At 44.1% G+C, this 21,907-nt stretch overlaps 1 protein-coding gene across 5 annotated transcripts in view; it reads right to left on the bottom strand.

Annotated features, from left to right (window-relative positions):
- The window catches only part of Fars2 (phenylalanyl-tRNA synthetase 2, mitochondrial), a 416,134-nt gene that overhangs the window by 46,973 nt on the left and 347,254 nt on the right, over positions 1-21,907 (bottom strand). Inside the window, exon 7 of one of the 5 annotated variants that reach the window (XM_060372574.1) lies at positions 9,454-9,941. The exons of the other annotated variants lie outside the window; for them this stretch is intronic. Coding sequence (XP_060228557.1) covers positions 9,914-9,941 — 28 coding nt within the window. The 3' untranslated portion in view covers positions 9,454-9,913. Of the gene's footprint in view, positions 1-9,453; positions 9,942-21,907 lie in introns of those variants that run through there. 5 annotated transcript variants of the gene reach the window in all.

Genomic DNA, 21,907 nt, shown 5'->3' with positions numbered 1-21,907 from the left:
TAATAGCAACAAGACAATTACAACCCTGCCCACCTTCTACAGCTGCAGCTGCTGTAGCCTCTCTTTTCACTGCACAGCTTCCAGGGTGCCAAGCAACACGCTTTTACCTTTCCTAGTAGCAAAGACTCAGTGGAGCAGAAACTGTCACTCCACTTTACAGATGGCAAAGAGAGGCTCAGTGATGTCACACGAGTTTTCGAAGGTCCCTCATTTGTGCCTGACGGAGGTACAGCTATTCCTAGAACTGGGCTTGTTCTAGTTGAGCTCATCAACCTAACAGCCAAAGGATGCTACTGCCATTCCATGCTTCCTGGAAGGGTTGTCCAGGTCTAAGGGAAGGACTCATAGTCTCCGAGAGAGGCTGCAGGAGTCACTGGCCAGGGGTTGCTAGTTAGAAGATGGTGCATGCCAGAGTGAAAGAGTACACAAGAGTGCTCAGCTCTGCACTCCATGGTGGTTCCGTCACACGTGCAGCCCCTCTTTTCTGATATAAGCACAGCTACTCGGTCGAGGGGCTCATGAAGTACAGAGGCCTCTTTGGCCCTCCTTATCCTTTCTATGTTTATAAAGATATTAATGAGAACCATGGCTAGTCAGGCATGCGCCCCCCTGACTATCTACCTGTGTCTAAGTTTCTCCAAGGGTCAACCTTCAAGGATGCCATACATTTTCACAGCCATAGACTTAACAGGATAGCTTAAAGAATTCCCCCGCTGCTCTCGTCGTCATCACTATAAACATCTTGACGGGCTGCTGCCATTAAACGTGCACCTTTTAGCACTGAAACTTGCCAGTGCTTGCAACTGCTTCCCAGAGTCATTTGTGGGAAGTGCTTCACTAAACGTGCACACGTTTGTTGCACATCCTGATGAAGGGTTGTGACATGTGATTAATCCCAAGCGAGGATTTAAAAGAAGGTTTTAGAAAGGAAAAAGAAAATAGATATTCTATTTGTGAGAGGAAGCCTGGATCGGGTGCCATGGTGGCGGGCAGGTGAAGCACGTGCACACGTAGTCTTCTTAAAGACAGGTCCTGAAGTACGTCCCACTGCGACAGTCACTTGCCTGATGAACAATGCCCACCTGCCCTCCGATTAACATTCCCCAAACAATGACACCGACGATGCTAATATTAATAGCAGCTCTAACAATGGAGTCCCCTATCACGTTGCCTGCTCTGGTATCTACTAGTTCCTCTTAGTCAGGGTCACCTGAATTCAGACCATATTTCTTAATTCTGCCATGGAAGGCACTGATACCTGCCATGCTGGGCTCTGCTGGCTGACAGGCCTGGGCTATCCCCGCTACAGGAAAAATGGTCTAAACTATTGTTATGGTTTGGATGTGAGGATACCCCCACGGGCTCATTTGTTTTATTACTTGGGACCTGGCTGCTGGTGCTATACTAGGAGACTGTGGAACCTTTGAATCTGAGTCTGTAAGTGCAGGGCTGGAACAGAGGGCTTCAGCCTGTCCTGCTTCTGGTGCATTCTGCTTTCTGGCTTGCTGAGAAATGAGGCCGAGCCACGTCCCTGCCACCATTAACTGGGTGTACTGCGTCAAAACGTATTCCCCACTCCCTTAAGTTGTTTCTTGCCAGGTATTTGAAAACAGCGATGAGAAAAATAACTAATATAATTATGGAAATAGACTAATCAGGCAGATTCCAAGCCCGCTCAAGAGAATTACAGCCACGGAGGGTGGGGAGAAACGCACATAAAAACCTCTGCCTGGAGCAGCCTTGCAGGCCCCACTGAACCCCTTTCTCCAACAGCCCTGAGCAGGGGACATCCCAGCATGACCACTACTGTGCAGGGCTTCTGTAGTCCTAGGGGAATGCCTGCCACCAGCAGGCTGCTCGGCTGAGGCTGCCCACTATGGATGCTTCTAAAATTCATTTCCAGACACATTTTGGCCCAAAGCCCTGAAGCTTCTTTTCAGGAAGAGAGCATGTAGCCTCCCAATTTCATTTTGCTTTCTTACTGCTTGTTCAAAGAACAATCATCTAAGATAAAAATATAATACTCTGGCAAAAGGAATTGAATCCAAACATTCTTGAGAACAGATTCAACAAGTTTCTCCTCACAAGCAAAACCAAACCAAACCAAACCACAAAGGTGCTTCATTCCTGGTCCCTAGTTACCTTAACAAAGGGAGAAAAGAATGGCTAGAAGAAGGGGAGTGTATTCAGAAGAGTGCCAGTGGATGGGCTGCGTCCCAGTAAATGGTCTCAGCAGCCCTACAAGGGGACTGTTGCTAGTCTAGTGCAGATGACATGCAGGCCTAGGGGGACCAGCAATGTGTCTTGGGTTGCACAGTCAGTTTCAAGCAAAGTGTCAAAACCAAGCAGCCTTCTCCTAGGACCCATGTTCTTACCCACAACGCTACACTTGGTATTTGCATGTAGCTACGGTCCAAACAAGCTAGGAGCTAAATCTTGGGGAATAAAACATAAAGCGTGTTGTCATTTGACTGTCCTCCTCGTCCCTGTCTTTTGTTTTTGTGGGAGTGGCTCTGGGCATAGAATCTAAGCCCATGATGTGTCAGGGAGTTGCACCCTCCACCCGTCTTCCATTACACCCCACACACTGCCTGTCATGATGTACAGCTCCCACAGCCAGCTGGCCCACTGCACAGTGCTTTCCTTCGCTGTTCCTTATGAGATACACGAAGTCACTGGAAATCAGAGCTTGGACTTCCTGCCCCCTGCACTCTCCTCAAGCCATCATCTGGACGCCTTCTATCTGAATGTCTACAGTGTTCCCTACACTTTCTTTCTCTTTTATCCCTACCACAACTATGGCAGCTTATGACTTGGTTTGGTTTTTATTTGATAAAATAAGTATTGTACCATATATAATCCTCGGGGATTTTCTTTTCATTATATTTATAGTGCTAGAATTTTGAGAGCAGTTATGGCCACTTAGAGAAGAACGGAGGCAGAGGTAAGGTAGATGCAGCCTTTGTGTGTGTGTGTCTGTTTGTAGGTGTTGTCTTGTTGTCACAAACCTTCCCAAGAGCATCCTTGGGACACCTGCAATGACATCAGGCTTTGACCTTGGTTCTGAGCTAGATCAGGTGTGGAACAGCACCTCACTGATCTTCCCATCACATCCTCTCCTCACTGGGCTCGGAACCGGGGCTGAGAAACCTCCTTCCTTGGCACCTGAGCCAGCTGTTCCCTCTGCTGCTCTGGACTTCAGTTCACTGTCACTTCCACTGAGAAGATCTCGTGGCCATGCAACTGGAAGAGCTGTCCATCTCGACAATGCACCCCACTTTATTCTGTTCTCCTAGCAGCTACTGTTTTTTATCTCTTTTACTTTATAAGGAGAAAGGGCCAGAGGATGTATAAAGTACCACAGGGTACTTTATACCTGAGGGCAGGCATCTGAGGAGGCTCAAACTTCTTCCTCAGGGATTCCTGAGGTCAAACCATTTTCACAGCATTCCATCTGTTTCTCTGTGTCTACACTCTGTTGGTACAAGAGCAACAGGTGGATAAGGCTCACGATATGCTAATGTATACCAAGGCAATGGGGGAACATAGTTACTAGATTTCCTTTTTACTGTCTTCATATTTGTGGGGAGAAAAGTATAATAATTTACATCTCACTGAATAAATCCAAGGAAAAACAGGATTTTTGAAAATTTGTGTTAAAAGCAGTGAAAATTATCTTGATTACATCTCAAGTCTTTGGTGTCCACTTTTTCTTTCTTAACAGTCTGTGTGACTGGATGGGAACTCCTCATGTGCACGTCTACACAATGACTTATCAAGTTGTCTCAAGGAAACAAAAGTTGAGCTAGCAACTACTTTATAGAATAGTGTTTTTTATTGGAAATAAGTATTGTGAGACCCAGGATGGCTGAGATTTCTAATCATGAGTACACTGGGTCTGCTATTCATGCTCAAGTGAAAATGTGAATTTTGGAAAACCTGTATCTAACAATAGTTAAGACACTTCTGTTAAGATTGGTGGTGTGGATAATGAACACATTTTGTTGAACTTGGATACTGGAATCTGTCAGTATTTGTAAGAGATCCACAATGAAGGGAACCAGCATTTCCAACTGGTGATGCACTATGGCACAAAATCACACACTTGTAAAAGACTGGTTCACATTTCTGTACAGACTAATGAAGTGCAATATTACAACTAAAATAAAGGTGCACTGATGCTGGTTCAGATTTCTAAGTGCAGAGAACTTTCTAAAAACCTACTTGTCAATTTAAGTATTCTCTTAGGGAAGGGTAACCAACCACAGTGTTCTCAAAGGCAGTGGTCATTTTCTTTCCTTTTAAACAGCACATTGGCACCATGGCTGGGGTTTCTTCATCTACTTCAACAAAAGCAACTGTGGGCACCAGCCTGAACACAGAAGCAGCTCTGGAAGCTAGGTACCAGCTAGGCCTAGTGGCTCACACCTATAATCTCAGCACACTGAAGACCAAAAACAAACAAACAAACAAACAAACAAACAAACAAAAGAGGATTGCCATAGATTCAAGAGCAGTTGACATAGGTCTAGTTTGGCTCAGAATAGAGTATAAAACCATGCCCTACCCCCGGGGAAAAAAAAGGAAAGGAAAATGATGCCAGTTTTTTTTTTTCCCTTATTGTTTTATTTTTTTAAAGAGGCAGAAATTAAGCAGGCCCGGGAAAGAAAGAAAGAAATCCTGGGTAAGGAGGAAGGAGCTAGCACAAGAAGTGCAGAGGGCAGACCAGCAGGCCAGAAACACAGGTGGAAGTAGGGGTTGCTTCTTGAGCTGGGATTTCTTCAGGAAACCTTAGCTTCTGCTCTTAAAGCCTAACCATGGTAGGGCATGGCACATTTATATTGTAGAGGGTAATCCTCTCAGAGTATAATAATTACAGATATTAATCTATAAAACTCCTGAACACAGACAATTGCATCAATACTTTTAGCTCAAAAGCTGGGCACAACAGCTTAGCCAAGTTCAAACACAGGTCAGAGAAAACCAGTTGATGTGGTTTGATCTGTGTTGATCTGCCTCCCTGACACGGAGAGGAATGGAGGAGGGCTAAGGGTAGGGCAAAGAGCACAAAAGCTATCTGGTACTTCAACAGCCGAGGATCAGGGTCCTACAGTAAAAAACCTTGAGAAACACAAAGCTGGACAAAATAAAATCAATTACTTTTTGGCAAAATGAAGGTGAGAGGCATTCTGGGCAGGAGAGATGGGGCATTCAAAGCTCTCAGGCTATTTGATGAAGCCAGTATACACAAAGCAGACATGGGATTACCTACGTGGACTGAGGTATCCAAGTGGACAGGCTAGCAAAGGGCCACTAATTACAGGCCAGGTTACATTAAAAATTATCCAGGGTTTAGGACTGTCATCATTGAAATAATACTTAAAGCACCCAAGCCACTTCATACAGGATACTTTGGACTGAAGACAAGAAGCAGAGAATCCAGCAAGGATGCAGGTGATTACTAATGGGTTTACGATGGCCATCAATTACTACAGGATTGGTGGGAATAAAATAGAAGCTGGAAAGCCAAGAAAGGTTACAGAGAAAGAAATCCTTAGAAGAAAAGCAGGAAATAGAAACTGAAAGAGAATTCTAAAGTTGGGAATAATTATAGTGTATTTCATCATAATTAAAGACCTAAGATGCTCATGCACTCCATCCTACTCCAATCATCAAATGGCTCTTCCATCCCAAGCGAAGATGAGAGGCTCTTTATGTGCGAGGTCGAAAGAACTTTACAGACCCCATTCATTCCATTGTGCCACTGGAGAGCAGCTTCTCACATTAAGTTGCAAATCAAGCTGCAGCAGCCTCTCAAGGAAAACCTCAGAGTGGAGGAGTTTCATAACAGGGCAAAGCAGTGCCTTTGAAGACAAGTGACACAGGCTATGTTACTAGCTGCAAAAAGGAATTTCTTTAAATAAATGCCACAATCAACAGGAAGCTATGCACCCCAGTAGGCAAACCAGAAAAGGAGCCATAGAAGGAATACGAGGAACATTTTTTTTTTTGTTTGTTTGTTTTTTGAGACAGGGTTTCTCTGTGTATCATTGGTTATCCTGGACTTGCTTTGTAGACCAGGCTGGCCTTGAACTCACAGTGATCTGCCTGCCTCTGCCTTCTTGAGTGCTGGAATTAAAGGTGTACACCACCACATCCAGCTATAAAGGACATTTTATCCAGAGTTTTCGTCTCCTATCTTGGCACCTGAAAATTTAATTGGACCACATGAAGTTGCATCTTGTTCCATCACTTTCTCCAATCACAACACAACTGTAAAACTGCATTTCTTCCAACTACCCCACCACCACGGAGCAGACCTGCTGACACCAACTGCGGCCCGGAAGGATGGATGTGCAATGATGTAGGAAGGATGGATGTGCAATGATGTAGGAAGGATGGATGTGCAATGATGTAGGAAGGATGGATGTGCAATGATGTAGGCTCTGCCCTGCCATTTGCCTATGTTCCCTCACCGTTAGAGTGGAAATAACTTATCTTAGGCCAAATGAAAATAAATAAAAGAAAATATAAATCAATGCCACTCTTTATGAAAACTTTAATAGTTATTTTTCATGGCTGTATATGCTAATTACCCAATGCTTCATCGAAATAATAAAATATTTATAATAAGTTTTTAGATGGCCATTATCTGCAGCTATAATTTCATGTAAACACAAACTCTTTAGAGTCTTCAATTAATTTTCAAAGATGTGAAAGGGGATTTGTGTAATCCTAGGACGTCTGGGCCTCGGGTAGGAGAATTTTAAGTTTGAGGCCAAACTAGCACAGCGAGAACTGCATATAAAGACTGTCTCAAACACAAACACATGCAGGCATGTGCACGGGTGAGCGTGCACACACACACACACACACACACACACACACACACACACACAGCCTCATAAGCATGCATGCATCAGGAAAGCAAAAAAAAAAAAAAAAAAAAATGCACAGGAGAGCTAGAGATCTACTGGCTTGGGAGCCACAGTCCTACTGTTCTCCATACTGAGTACTTGATTAACTCTGGTCCAAATACTGAGGACATTCTCTCTGGCATCTGTCTCCTTTTTGAAACTTCTTTCTTTAAAAACATCCCCAAATAACATCTGGAAAAACCTATTTACTTGCTTCCTTTCCCTTCCACATGAGTTCAAAAATATAAAGGGAAAGCCCCCACCCACACACCATGCAGACACACACCTCAGGATCATCATGAATGTCTATAGTGATTTTTTATCCTTGACTTTTTCTTAAGCGCCTACATCAAGACAACAATTTTAAGGCTAATTTTTACAGGAATATGATGTAATTACTTTACTGTTACTTACTGATCTTACAGTATTTTTCACTTTCTGCATTATGAACAGAGGGCAAAGAAATCATAGTATCATTTAACCATTCCTTCTCCACAGGGAAGCACATGCCAAGTTTTAAAAGCAATTCTAATGCTCCTTTCTGGAAGAGAAAAAAAAAAAAAAAACAAACAACACTGTGATTGTAGCATTTTGTAGCATTTTCTATGTAAAATAGGCCCACACAGGGTCATACTACAAGGAAACCACACTCACGGAAAAGCAAACACTGAACTTTATAGGATTATATTTGAGTGGGTTGCAGAACCTGAACTTGGGGTTATCTTGTCTTGGGAAATATACCCTCTCTATTAGTGATATATAAACGAACTACCGGAAATCCCAGGTCTTGGTGGCCACATCATCAGAACTTGTGGTAGATGCCATGTAAAGCTCAGCTTTGTGCTGAAAAAATATATCAAGAATGGATTTATATGTCCTTGCCTGAATTTTGCAGAACAGGGACACTGTTTCCCAAATGCTTGGCTAGAATTTAGGTGCTGCCTTTAAGGTACAGGAAGCTGAGTCCTCAAACAAATCTAACAGAATCAGTAGTGAAGGGGGTGAGGTGGGAAGAGATCTCAGACCCTCAGGGAAAAACACCGATTTGCTTTACACAGGTTGTAAGCACCAGGAACATACTGATGAAAACTGGAAAGACAGGCAGTGGTTCAGGAAAAACAAAGACAACATTAACAGCAAGAGTCTACAGATGTGATTTGTTTTAAGAACACACTGGCCTGAATTTAATAACCAGAATTTAATAAAAAAAAAAAAAATCTTTATTTTAGATCCAAAACAATGAACCACAGCCTTAGGCTGTGAGTCAGATTCCTCAGGCTAAGGTAGAATAGACTTCATCTTCTGATAGGTATGCAGCCCATAAATTTTTTGGTTAGATTAGATTAAAAAAAAAAAGTTTGGTTAGAAGAAAGAACATATAGCTTGCACTCTGAACTGCACCCCTGGATTTGATGTTCCAAATGTGGCTGTGTATGTATCAACCTCCACTTTGTGAGCCCTGACACAGGCCAGGCTGGGCAGAGGTGTGTAATGACGGGCGGAGCTGATGCTGGCTCTCAGAAGCTCACAGTGCAGCATAATCAAGCTGAGTAAAATTATTACGTAGTTTGCATAAAAAGGAAAAGTCTCCTTTAATTATCAGTACCTCACCATCCTTGCAATACAAGGAACCGCAGTATGGTTGAAAGATCACAGCTGCCTTCTCAGGAGGTATCTAGTCAGACTGATTAGGAAAGCAAACTTCCCTAGTGAATAACAGGTCCAGGCAATGCTTATGGATGACTGCAAAAGTTGCTGATGTAAAAAAAAAAATAATACTGAAAGAATGTGATGGCTGAAAAACAGGCTACACAAAGGAATGGATGCCTAGAGAATTGGCCAGGCACACTTTTGGGCTGTATCCATGAGCGTTTACAGAGGGAACCAGCCTGTAGGCCAGGGATGAATGGACATGACCTACTCTTAGTGTAGACAACACTGTCTACAATGACTAGAGTTGACTGAGAACTTGAGAAAAGTTAGAATTCTCTGGGAGGTGGACCTCTGGGCAGATTTGTGAGAGACCATCTAGACTACTTTGATTGAGGAGGGATGACTCGCTTTGGGTCATTCCCCAGCACCATTCCCTAGGCTGGGTAATCCTGGATCAAGTAAGAGTCGGGGAAAGCTAGGTAGTATTAGCATGTGCTGCTCTCTACTTCTGATTGTGGCTATCACGTGACAGCCTCCTGATTCCTTCTCTTTCCTGCCACCAGGAACTGTAACGCGGAATCATGAGCTACACAAGCCCTTTCTCCCTTAAGTTGTTTCGGTCAGAGTATTTTTTTTTCCCCACATAAACAAGGGAAGAAACAAAATGTCATCTAATAGGCTGAGGTTTTTGAAGCAAAAAGCTCAAGGTAGACACGTTCTCTTGTTAGTGCTTGACCCTTCAAGTGGTACACTTTTCCGCTTCTCATGGACATCATGTTCCAGATTCCTTAGCCTCTGAATTCAGATGAGCATCATGGCGTCCTCGGGGCTTATATTAATTACTTTTCTGCTGCTGTGATAAAACACTATGACCCAAGGCAACTTATGGAAGCAATATTTTATTTTGGCTTAATTTGCAGAGGAACGAGGAGAGTTGATCGTTGTGAGTGACTATGGCTCCAGCAAGTGCAGGCACTGCAGCTAGAGCAGAAAGCCAAGAGCTCAGATGCTCAGCTTCCGGCACGAAGTGAGGTGGAAGCAGGGGAAGCTGTGTAACCTCAACGTCCGCCCTAGTGATGTTCTTCCAGCAGGGCTGGACTGCTTAACCCTCCCCAAACAGCCCAACTAATTGGATACCAAGTGTTCAAATATCTAAGCCCATGGGAGACAATCTCCTTCAAACCAGCACAGTCTTCTGCCTTGGACTGGGACTACATTACTGGCTCTCTTCTGATATCCCACCTTTTTGGATTAGGCAGTTAATAGTTTCCCTGGCTCGCTCGTCTGCAGGTGGCCATGGTATCCAGGATCTTATCTTCTGAGCCAGTGTAACAGATTCCATCTTACATACATGGTGGTGGTTTTGCTTTTCTGGAGAACAGGAATACAAGAAGATTCTCTAATATATATCTTATACAATACCCCACCTAACTGACTAACCCTAAGGGCAACGCAAGAGACACAGGGATGTCCGTCCGTCTCTGCTAATAAAAGTCTTGCTAAACATACAAAGTAACTTTACTACTTGCTTTAAGGAAATCAGAAGACAGAAGAGCATGTGAAATGACATCACAGGGAATGCACCTGTGAGAATTCAGAACTGAAAAATTGCTGAAGTCATATGAGCCAACTTCAATCACTGCAGGATTATGTGGTAGGGTTGGGGACTTATAGATTAAGAGATCTGGGGTGAAGAGATGGCTCAGGCATTAAGACCCCTGGCTGCTCTTCCAGAGAAGCCAAGTTCAATACCTAGTACCCACATGGTAGCTCACAAGTGTCTATAACTCAGTACCAGAGGATCTAGCACTCTCACACAGACAGGCAGGCAGAATATCAATGCACATAAAATAACTTATTATTTTTTTTTTAAAAAAGAAAGATCCAAGAGACATCAAGTGAATGCAAGCGCTGGCCTTGCTTAAACTATGGAACAAAGAAGAAAATTTGAATATTATATAATCTGATAATTCAGTTTCAAAAGCACTGATTGCAATATTGTGGCTGCACAATTTATACACCCAAGGCTCAGAAACATTGTGACAGAGGGTGTGGAAAGAGTGTAAGAGGTAGAGGACCAAGATGCTTGCTGTGAGACGGTACATTCTAGATGTGACAGAAATGCTATACTCATGAAATCTCAACAATTTGGTTGCCTGGATATAACAGTCAACCATTTGGTACACCAGTATAGATGTGGACATTTTCACAAGGCCCCACCCCTAGATGGAGGACTGTAGCCAGTCAATGGCTCCTGCGGAAGGGAGATTCAGCTTTCTCTAGGGATGAGACTCTTGATAAGTATTCCCAGTAGTCAGTCCAAATCATAGGTACCTGTGAGTAACAGTAAGTGAATTCAGTATAATCTATAATATTTAATTCTATCTATAAGTCTATAATTATAATGTATTTACATTATATATCAATAGTATTGATAGATATATATATCAATATACATACATTACATATTAATATTATTTTGTATCTATCAATAGTAATTATAGAAGAAAATCTATGTATGTGTATATATCAAGAGTAATTATAGAAAAAGAGGTCATGAATTCAGGAGGGAGTAGGGAAACATTAATGGGAGTTGGAGGGGAGAGGAATGGGTGGAAATGACATAAATACAGTATATCAAATTATTAAAGAGATTATGGTCATCTTTTTCTGCAATGTACACATATAAGTTTGTGTGGAAAAAGACTATAATTAACATAAAATGGTGGGTGGCGAGGTGTGACGGTACCTTGCATATAACCCCAAACTCAAGAGGCTGAGGCAGTAGCTAGGTGTGGGAGTGCATGCCTTTAATCCCAGACTTGGGAGGAAGAAGCAGGTAGATCTCTATGACTTTGAGGGCAACCTAGAGAGCTCCAGGACTGCAAGAGCTAAACAGAGAGACCCTGCCTCAACCAAAAAAGAGGTTGAATCAGGAAGATCATAAGCTCCAGGACAACCTGGGCTACTATACAGTTTAAAATAATGAAATAAAGCAAAAGGTGGGCCAGCAAGATGGCTCAGTGAGTGAGGGTGCTTGCTGTCAAGGCTATACCTAAATTTCACCCTCACATGGGTGAAAGAACTGACTCCTATGAGTTGTCCTCTGACCTTCACAGATAAACCATGACAGGTACCCACAATAAATCAAAAAATGACAACACTCTTCCCACTAGTTTGGCCGAACTAAAAGCTAATGTTCAGGTCTAGGACCCTTCACATACTCTAGCTGGAATGCACAGTGCGCATCTTTCTGGAAAAAGAAATATTTTGGCGGTCCCTCAAGTGGTTAAACATGGAATGACCTGGTGATCCAGGAATCCACACCAGAGAAATGAATGTGTCAACAGAACACCTCAACACAAATGTTTACAACAGGATTATCATAATGGTTGACATTTAGGGGCAAACCCAGCATTCTTTAATGCTTACTTAATGCCTTAAATTAATTTAAACTAATTTCAGTGATCAATCAATCACTAGACATTCATACAATGAAATATCCAATCATAAAAATGAACAGAAGGGGAGGGTAAGTGGGGTATGGAGGGAAAGCACAGTACATACTTGTGTGAAAATAGCCTTATTTAAAACTGCCTAATAAAATATATACACAACTAACTATCAAAATGCTTTAATATTTCTTCAAAAAAGAGTGACATATGGATGGAAGCCATAAAATGGACAACCCTTGAGAGTAGACAGTCAGAAGCAGCCATATGGTATAGGACTCCTCATATATGAAATATGTGAGAAGGCAAGCCTATAGCAACAGAAAGCACGCCAGTGGTCACTGGAGTGGCGTTTGATAGGGAAAAACAGAAGAAGGAGGGTAGTGAGCTAAGGACTCCTAGGTTTTCTGAGGAAATGAGAATTTCCTCTCTTACAGCCATGGGGGTGTGTGTGTGCATGTCTCTGAGAATGGTACTAGAAAGCATGAAACAGTACTCTTATCTAAAGACAAAAAGTACTGAGGAAAAGTAGGTAAGGACACAGCTGAGATACAGCAGACCACATAAAAACTGGTTTAAATAGGGAAGCACATCAGGACCTGTGGGTCAGATCCCGGCTCTGATCATGACCAACTGTGTGACCTTGAGAACACAAGCAGTTTGAACCTCAGTTTCTTCAAATATAAACTGTGGGGGCATACAGACTTTTGGAAGCCTGAGCTAGCCTGTGGCACACATAAGAAGATGTTCATAGTACACAACAAATTATGCCTGCTTTGTCAACTGGCTCCTGCCACCACTGCCACCACGGGCACACATGGAGGCTCACGCAAAGCTTCCTGAAGGCTCACATCAGGTTGGTCTTTTAACAATTTTAAGGTGCTCTTTACCATGGCATTATCTCCAGAAGGTCTGGATTTTTGTGACTTAGTTTTCTGGCTTTAGGCTACAATGGAGATTTAGGGAGAGGCAAGAAATGTAAGGAGGCCCTGGGTAGTAATATAAAAGTCTCTGCACCAGAAGGTTTGACTATCTCATCCAACAGCCACTAGTGAACCCAGATTCTCTCTTTGGGTGGGAGAGCTTAGGAGACCAGCTTAACCCACAGGTGGCTGTGTGCTGTTATTAACCTTAGAAGGCCTGCCTGGGTTCTCACCTGGTCATTGCCCTGCACTTCATTTTCTGTACACCAACAGTAGCCTCCTAAGTGAGCAAAGTGCTGACTCATCAATAATAAAGGCATTATATAGATCTAACCAGCGAAACTACTTCAAATATTTTATAAATGGCTTCATGAAAGGAGAGTGCACACACGCGCGCGCGCGCGCACGCGCGCGCACACACACACACACACGCAAACACACGCAAACACACGCTTGCATGCTCACATATGTTCTCAAAACAGAACTGCAGTATTTCATAACATTCAAGTTTTTTCCAAAACAGACTTCTTAAAAAATTGTTGTGCTATATGTATTAACTGCAGAGGGCAATCAGCCAATGACAGATTTAAGCATATGGACTAAATTTCATGGTTTTAAAAACACAGCAGAGCCAGGCGGCAACATGGTCTTTAGTTCTGCTTCTTGAGAATGCTACTCATCCAGGCAAGGGCCATGTCATTCACCTGGCCCAGGTTCATAGCAATGGCTTGCTTAAGCACACAGTATCCTGTGGCAAGGCAGGGGTGGCGAACTCAGGGTTAGGAATATAAACCTATGAAAGCTGTTCAGGAAGTGCTGATCAGTGCTTAAGACACTCCCTTACAAGACCTTCCTATTGAGTCAGGATGGGGGGGGCAATTAGTAAGGTCAGAGTTCAGTGCATGTGTGCCTCTGACATGTGAATAGGGCCGGAGTTATTATTTAAAGTGATAAATGTGGTGGTTAATTCGGTAGACATCATTCTGACTTATAGGGTAAGTAAGCATAGCCTGCTGAGGAACAGAACAAAACACACTTGGTTTCACTGCTATAATAGTTATAATGTATACATTTATATTACTTGCCAAAATGAACAATGTTCTTCCCATTTGCCTGTATAATCTCCTTGGCTCCCTCTCCTTCGGTAATTGAAATAGAACTGCATACTGTGTTGCTTTTCAGAGACAACATCAGCACTGATGTTTGTAACTGAAATGCACTTCTGAGTGCGCAGTGTATCCTTGTGGAGACTGTAATATAGTATCCCTTCCTGTCCAGCAAAGGTAGAGGCAGAGCTTAGAACCCCCAGCAGTTCCACCACATGGAACACTGCCACGGAAGGCTTATGATGGCTCATTGGAGGCAAAGGGGCATGCCATCTGTTGTCACTTGACCTCTTCTCTAATTTCCAATGCTATGATAGCGAAGACTGAAGATTCTCTAGTACTTGTTTTGGAGCGCCATGTAGGCGCAGGTATAGGAGCAGGTGCAGGTCTAGAACCAGGTATAGGTAAGGGCACCCAGCAGACTCCTTAGGGCACAGCTATGAGGCTATGAGGTGTATGTCTGAGCAGGGCAGCTGTGGGGTAGCATTCAGCAGAGTACAGGGCTTCTGCCCTGATAACCAGCCAGGACAGCACTAGAACCAAGGTTAAGGACTCAGGTTGGTGGGCAGGAAGAGGCATGTGCAGTGGTACTGTGTGGCTCCTACAGTCACACAAGCCTTCGAACCTTGACTCTGCCAAGTGGCAGAGTGAGTCGGGGTAATTCACTTGAGTCCCAAATAACACAGGAGATATTTAAGATCTAAGATCAGGCAACAAAAGTTGTAACAAAAAAGCTAGCTGTGAAAGCGAGTTCTGCACTCTCAGTGTCCAGCCTCTCACTCAGGAGCCTAGGAACTAGCATGTCCCTAAGACTGCAAGGCTCAAGGTTAAAATAGCGTTTGCCTGGCTTATTTCTGTATCGGATATCTTGGGTTTCTTTAATCTAGATCTACTGTATTGCCAGATCTCTATGGAGTCATTAATGAACATAGTTGAGATGGGAGGAAGGCCTTTCAGTGATGGGAAGGGAAATAAAGAAGGACAAGAGATGGTTTCTTTAACTGTGCTGGCTCATGTGACAACTTTGCTTTAAGTATGCTACTTAACTGTAAATTTATATAAACATTTCTTGATAAAATTTGCATCTGTAGGCATTTTAGATTTAGAAGAAAAAAAAAAAGAAACGGAAAGGCAGTTGTCACATTTCCACCCTATACAGTGTCCTCAGTTAGTAAGCTCCCATTAACTAGGTACTTTTTTCTCAACTAATAAATCTGTATCAATCCCTATATTTTTTCTAAAGTCCATCATTTATGCAGATTTTATTCACTTTTCCTTAATGTCTTTTGTCTGCCCAGGATCCTACTGAGCACTGAGGTGTGTGCTCAAGATTTCTAGGAAAAAAATTTAAAACTTGAAACTTTTTACCAAAGCAAAGAACACTTTTTTACTCTGAGTTCCCAGAGACTGGGAAGTAGAACTCTGCCAAAGGAAATTGTCCCATGGAGCACAGTAGAGTTCCCCTGTTCAGCAGATGATGCTGTAGTTTGCAATTTGGAGAGAACAAGATACCTTAAGGAACAGTGTGTAAGGTCCATCCTGGATGGGGTGTCCTGGCAGCATCTTGGGCCTCACCTCATCTTCTGTTCCATGCCATGTACCCCACACTCATACTGTAAGGCCCAGGCAAAACAAAAGAAACAAATGTCCCTCCTCAAAGAGGCCAGCACAGGACTCTGACTTCTGTCTCAACTTGTTTACTTTGTAATCAGTGACATGGGCTCTGTTAAGGTGGGTTAGGGCAAGTATCTGGATTTGGGCTATTGATTTGCTGGTTTTTAAAAGGGAAGGGGTTGGATGCATGTAGGGGTGTTCTGTGCTCATCTGTCACAGGAAGCCTCCTTTGAGCTGGGCTTAGGCTCTTTACTGATGAAGTGGGCTGCTTTCAGTGACCAGCAGTCCCTTCCTCACTCCCAGCAGGCAACCTCAGGGGTCATAGCTCTAGATTCTTACTTCTGATAGAACATAGAACAGCTGAAACTTAACTAGCACCTACTGCTAAATGACCAAAGTTGGGGCAGTGATAGACCAGTGCTGGACTGGAGTCTGCTTCTGCCCTCAGGGTTTCCAAGAACAGTTGTGCCCTGGGCTGTACTGGAAGGAATGAAGCTTAGCAGGGTGGATGGGTTAAAAGGATCAGGGTTGGTGGTGAGTGTAAGGGAAACAGCCTTCTCTGAGATGAACAGCCTTACCCTTGTGAATGGTAGTGGTATTCAGGGTGAGTGTACATCATTGGCTGGGGCCAAGGTGCTGGGATTGCTTCATTTGCATGAAGAGAATTCCAGGTGCTAGCTGGACATGTCCTTCTAAAGACAGTGGTTTAACTTGAAACCTGGCCACCAGGCTACATGACCACCTCAAGAGTGGCAGAGGTAAGGGTCGTACAGGCTATGTGTGTTGGGACACACAGGTCCAGAGCCAGGAGGAAACAGTCCTACTCCTGCCAGCCTCAGGATGAGATTTTCAGGGTTTAGACACATGTTAATCTCACTCTTTTCCAGACGTGTTCCCTTCGTCATACTGCTCTCTGACCCCACACCCAGAAATAAGAACAACAAAAACAAATCTGATGCAAATGCAGAGTGAGGCTCAGAGCACAAGGGAACCCCACACCTGGGGCAATTCAACAAAACGAAGCTGCCATTCTCCATACTTAGACTGCCTAGTACCTCTAGGACAATGCCCTTGTGGCCCTACCCCACCAGACTGCTCGCTGTTCAAAACACACCACACATTTCATACACTCACTCCCAGGCCTTGCAGGCCTTTTCATTCTATCCAAAGCATCCTCTCTCCCTGCTGCACCTGAGGAAACACTCATTCCTCAAGGCATCCTCTGTGTGGTGTTCCAAAATTCCAGTAACATGCGTGACAGCTAAACAGAACTAATGGCCAAAGCCTTCCCTACCCGGGTTCTCATGGGTGCCCTGTGACTTCTTGCTAAGCTTTCCTTCCGTTTTGGAATGTGAGGTACTGGGGCAGTGACTGTGGTTCCATAAACTTCCGGGACCCCGAGCCTAACGAAAGACATTGTGCGAGCTCACTGTGATGTGATGTGATGTGTGGGGATAGACATGACATGAAAGAAAATGTGTTACTCTGTTGGCAGGTTACTGTTTCAAGGTAGGTCGGCAGATAGAGGTGTTACCACAAGGATATCAGTATCCAATCCAAGAGAGAGATTTGGATACCTAAAGCCTGGGTTCCAGCCTTGGCTGTCCCATTGCATGCTCTCAGTGACTTGGAGCATCTCTGCAGGCCTGGTGTGTATGTAATCACTGCCTTTAATCGTGCTGTACTGGTCTCTGCCTCTCCTCGAGTCACGTGGTCTAGTGGTGAAGCCTGATCCAGCATCAGGGTTTCCTGATGCTTAGCAGCTCATTGAAGGTCCCAATGTCACTTTATTCTTAGATGCCAAATTTGTTTTTCAAATCTGTACAGTATTGGAATAGTGGTTTTTGCCCAGCTGGCAACGAGAATATGCTTTTATAAGTGACACATGTATTGCCAGCATGGTGAGGGCGGGACCCACAGGAAACTGAATGGACACACTTTTTTCTTTCAGCAAACATGGCAACAAGGTGATGATATCCAGCAGGCCTCTAATCAAAGAAAGTGGAGGGAGGACGCAGCGGAATAGAGGTGAGTAGATCAAGCAGGCACGTACAGGCTCTGGGGTGATTGTGCCTTGGTTAAAATGAAAAGAAGACATTTTGTTTCACCGGGGCACACTGGAGAAAGCTGAGGTGCATCTGCTTGGGATTTACATGTGACTTTGCTCCTGGAAACATGAGCTTCATAAAGGACGCAAAGACCACAAACTCAAATTCTACTCTAACAAAACCCTTCTCTAAAAGGCTTTCTGGCTATTTTTCCCCATGGCATCTGGTAAATGGCAGGGCTGAAAGCAAGTCACAGAAGTAACAGGACTTGGTGAACACATTTCTCTGCTCAAACATAGAGGCCAACACAGACAGTTAAAATATAGTCCACAATTGCCAATTTGTTTGTAGCCAAAGGACTCATGCAGAAGCAAGCCACATATCTTCCTGGTTGGAAAGTCAGCCGTGTGAGCAACCCTAGGATTAAAGGAATCTCCCTGGGGTGCTCTTGTTAGGACTCCTGGCAGGGTCCTAGTACTAGCTGACACCCAGCCCTATGACCTTCCAGTGCCTCAGAAGTCAGCATCACTTGATGCCGGCTGGGACAAGTCCTGAAGTGACCATGACAGCAATAAGCAGTGGGCAGCGACATCAGATGGATGAGATGACGATCAAAAAACAGCCCCTGGCTATCAGAGAGCTGTCATCTAACACAGACAAAAGACCAAGTGTCAGTGCTGAACGCAGAAGATAAAGATAATGATTGCCAACGGAGTAAGCAGTGCAGTGTTGCTTAGACCTAGAGAAGGGAGTGAGCACAAACAACTGTAAAACAGAGTGGTTGGGGCAGGGGCACCCAGGTTGGGCAAGACCTCCAAATGGAGAGGTGGAGGATGGGCCAGCTCAGATTTGGGGAGCATAACAGGCATTATGACGTGGGACACTCTAGACCTGTCAAGGAGTGACTATGTCCATTGAATACAGAAAGTAAGGAGTATTACGGGATCATTAGGGCCTTGAACACTGGGTCAAGACACTTGGTTTAGCAGAGAGAATAAGCAGCAGTAGGCATTCTCACAGGAGGCACCTGCCTGCATTAAGGGAGACTAGTTAGACATCCAGTTATAGGAAGAACGAGAGAGCAGAGACCCAGGGAATCCAGCAGGAGGAAGTGGCTCACACAGGGAGGAACTGCTCTGGGCTGGCCACCTTGATCAGGGAAGAAATGGATAAAAGTGAGTGGACAGCATAGGGGCCAGTGGAGAGGTGATGCTGGGAGCCCTCCCTACCAGGTTAGAGATGGAACCCAGGTGGCACAGGTAATCCTGTTCTATTCACATGTAGCTCAAGGTGTGGTCATCCAGGCCAGAGTGAGCAGCAGGGAGCTGGGATGTGGCTCTAGGGTTGGAAGAGAAGATGGCTTCAGAAACAGATCCAGGAGGTACTCGTGTGGGTATGATAGAGGATGAAAGAGGAGGGAACAGAAACCAAGGCAAGCATCCCAAGGAGGCTCATCTTCAAGAGATGGTAGACGGCGGTGAGAGGCACAGGGGCACCAGGGCTCAGGCGCACATATCTGCCAGGAGGACATGTCTGAGTGGAACTTTGCCACGTGTGCTGAGGAGCCCCCAAACAGAGGGGGTGGGCACAGGAGAGGGTGTCACCATGCCGTCTTCCACCAGTTTTTGTTTGTTTTGTTGAGTCTTACTAGGAAGTCTATGCTGGCCTCAAACTCACGACCACCCTGTCTTGGCTTTCCAGGAACTAAGAAGACAGGCATGTACCATATCAGGTTACAACTCTAATAAGAGGAAACTATCTCCTGTGGTTACCATTTACCAGCTCCAGTGAATCATGGCTTTTGTGACCAGGCCAGAGCTTCTTGTCTTCTAAATACCAACTGAAGAGTATATGGTACACACATGAGCTTGTGGTATTTAGTGACTAGTTTTTTAAAGGTGAATACACGTTAGATAAGAAAAATGCAGGCATTTATGAAAAACTATCACCTTTGGCGGCCATCGGCAGGGACCTGGCAGTGAGCGGTCTCGTGGCACACCTCTTTCTGTTTACTGGATTCAGTAAAACACAGCCACAGACCCTGGATTCTCTGTCACAGTCTGCGCCATGGCTTTGTTACCGTGGGCTGGTTATTGAGCTCTCCATGCTTCCACCTTCTCAATTAATGTGCAGAGAAATTGGTAGACCCATCCACTGCCACAGGCTACCTGGAGTGTTCTTGAGGAAAAGGAAATACACCGAGCCTGAGAGAGGGATATGTGTCTCCTGAGAGAAGGGTATGCCATGAAAGCTATCACTGTGACTTCTACTGTTAGAAACTCCAGTAGTGCCATGAAAAGCCATCAGTGCCAACATTGGCAGCTTAGGATAGCAGTGTCAGAGCAATCCAGACAGGCCACAGTGGGACTTCTCAGAGGAAACTACACTGGGAGCACTCAGATCTTAAGTCCAGAGCAGAAGCTGCCCTATTCCACGGGAAAAGGAAGACCTGTCTTTCAGGAAGTCAGTGGTGAGTGGATTCTTGATCCTTCCCTTATTGCCTTTGTTTCTACAGTATTTCTTCATGTCCTACAAGTGGCTAGCAACTCTGACCTTTAATGTTTCCTGAGTTCCTCTCAAATGAGCCAAAGGAAAATCCAAGGAAAGATGAAACTCTCGGGGATCGACCCAGCTGTGTGCACCTCGGTTCATCTGGCTGGCTGATGTGGATGCAATCTGTGGTCCTTCCCTCTAAGTGAGAGTGGGATGTTTCTGTGACAAGTTCAGACTACTCAATATTAAATTCAGCTCTGTCTTATTAAGTGGGTCCTTGAACTCATATAAGGGGGTCTCTACTGACACAGTCCTGTTCCAAAAGATGCTACCTTACTTCAAGCTCCTGAGGATAATCAGTGCAACTCCAGTTCTCCAAAGCTCAAGCACAAGTAAGTACCAACAGTATTGCAGTATTGCAAATAAGGATGTTTGTTGCCTTGAAGTATGAGGTGGCATGAGAAGGAGCCCTTACAAGAAAGCAGTATAAGGGAATTCTTTAGAGTTAGTGCAATTATTGAGTTCACCCAACTGAACAAGACTGCTGTATTTTACTTAGTTATATAAGTCCTATTTCCACAAAAGTAAAAATATTTAAAAATAAAGAAAATCTATGTGAGTATCCTGTTCTTTCACAGCCATGGGTTCAGGGGTAGAATAAGGCACTGTAGGCCACAGTCCCCTCTGCACTGGATCTAGATAGGCCCAACCTGCTGTCATGCTTTCTATTTTTGCATCTGAATGGATCAAGAAATGTCTGGTTGCTCCTCCCCACAGGTCTTGCAAATGATTTGGGCACAGCCTCTTTCTTTGGAGAAGTTCTTTCCTTCTGGGCATGTAGTGCGACCACTGACGATAATCCCTGTATTACTTCCCAGCCAGAGCATGCCTGAGAAGTCCCTTAACAGTTTGGGCTTGGGATGAATACAGCAGGAAGTTACCCAGAACCTCACCAGAGGCACCAGCCATGTGGAGAAGTGTGCCAGCAGAGGGCAAAGCAGAGTATCTGCTAAAACCACTTATTGGGCTTGCTCTACTTACAATCCACATTGTGTGGCTTCTGTGCTGACCCTGATTACAGGAATTCTGCCAATAGCTCAGTCTGCTTTTTCTCTGAGGATAACATATCCAAAACATATGGATTTCAATATTTAACCATTTTGGATTTTTCAAGTGGCAATTTTATGTTTTGAACTATATTTTTTTATCTCACACGTCAGACAGGCCAACTTTTGCAACTGTGAGGGATACTGCTACATCTTTGTTCATTTCTCTAACATTATCCATAAAACCTGGCCCTTGTGCACCAAGAACATTGTTTCAACTGCTCTAGAATAAAACCAATGGGTTTCTGGAGTTGGTTGTTAACAGTACAGACAGCACATGGATGTATGCACAGCAGATATGTACCTCAGTTATTCCTCAGAGTATCTGGTGCACACGTTCTATTATTAGAAGAAAAAATTAACGGTTCCCTAATAGATAATTGCCAATGGCTAGAGTGGAATGGCACTTCAGTATAAGTCAGTCAAAAGTTCTTCAACACATTCCCGACTTAGGCTTTTCTTTCTTGACTACTTTCGCAAAAAGACCACCCCGGCAAATTCGCACCTTTAGTCACATCATGCTCAAGGCTCTGGGTTAGATCTCCAGGATTTGGGGACACTGAGGGATGGTATAGAGATTTAGTTTTCAGATTCA

The sequence above is a fragment of the Meriones unguiculatus genome, chromosome 19 (assembly GCF_030254825.1).
Source record: "Meriones unguiculatus strain TT.TT164.6M chromosome 19, Bangor_MerUng_6.1, whole genome shotgun sequence".
NCBI classification, from domain to species: Eukaryota; Metazoa; Chordata; class Mammalia; order Rodentia; family Muridae; genus Meriones; species Meriones unguiculatus.
The sequence above is the reverse complement of the archived record's forward strand: the minus strand, read 5'-3'. Positions and strand labels throughout refer to the sequence as shown.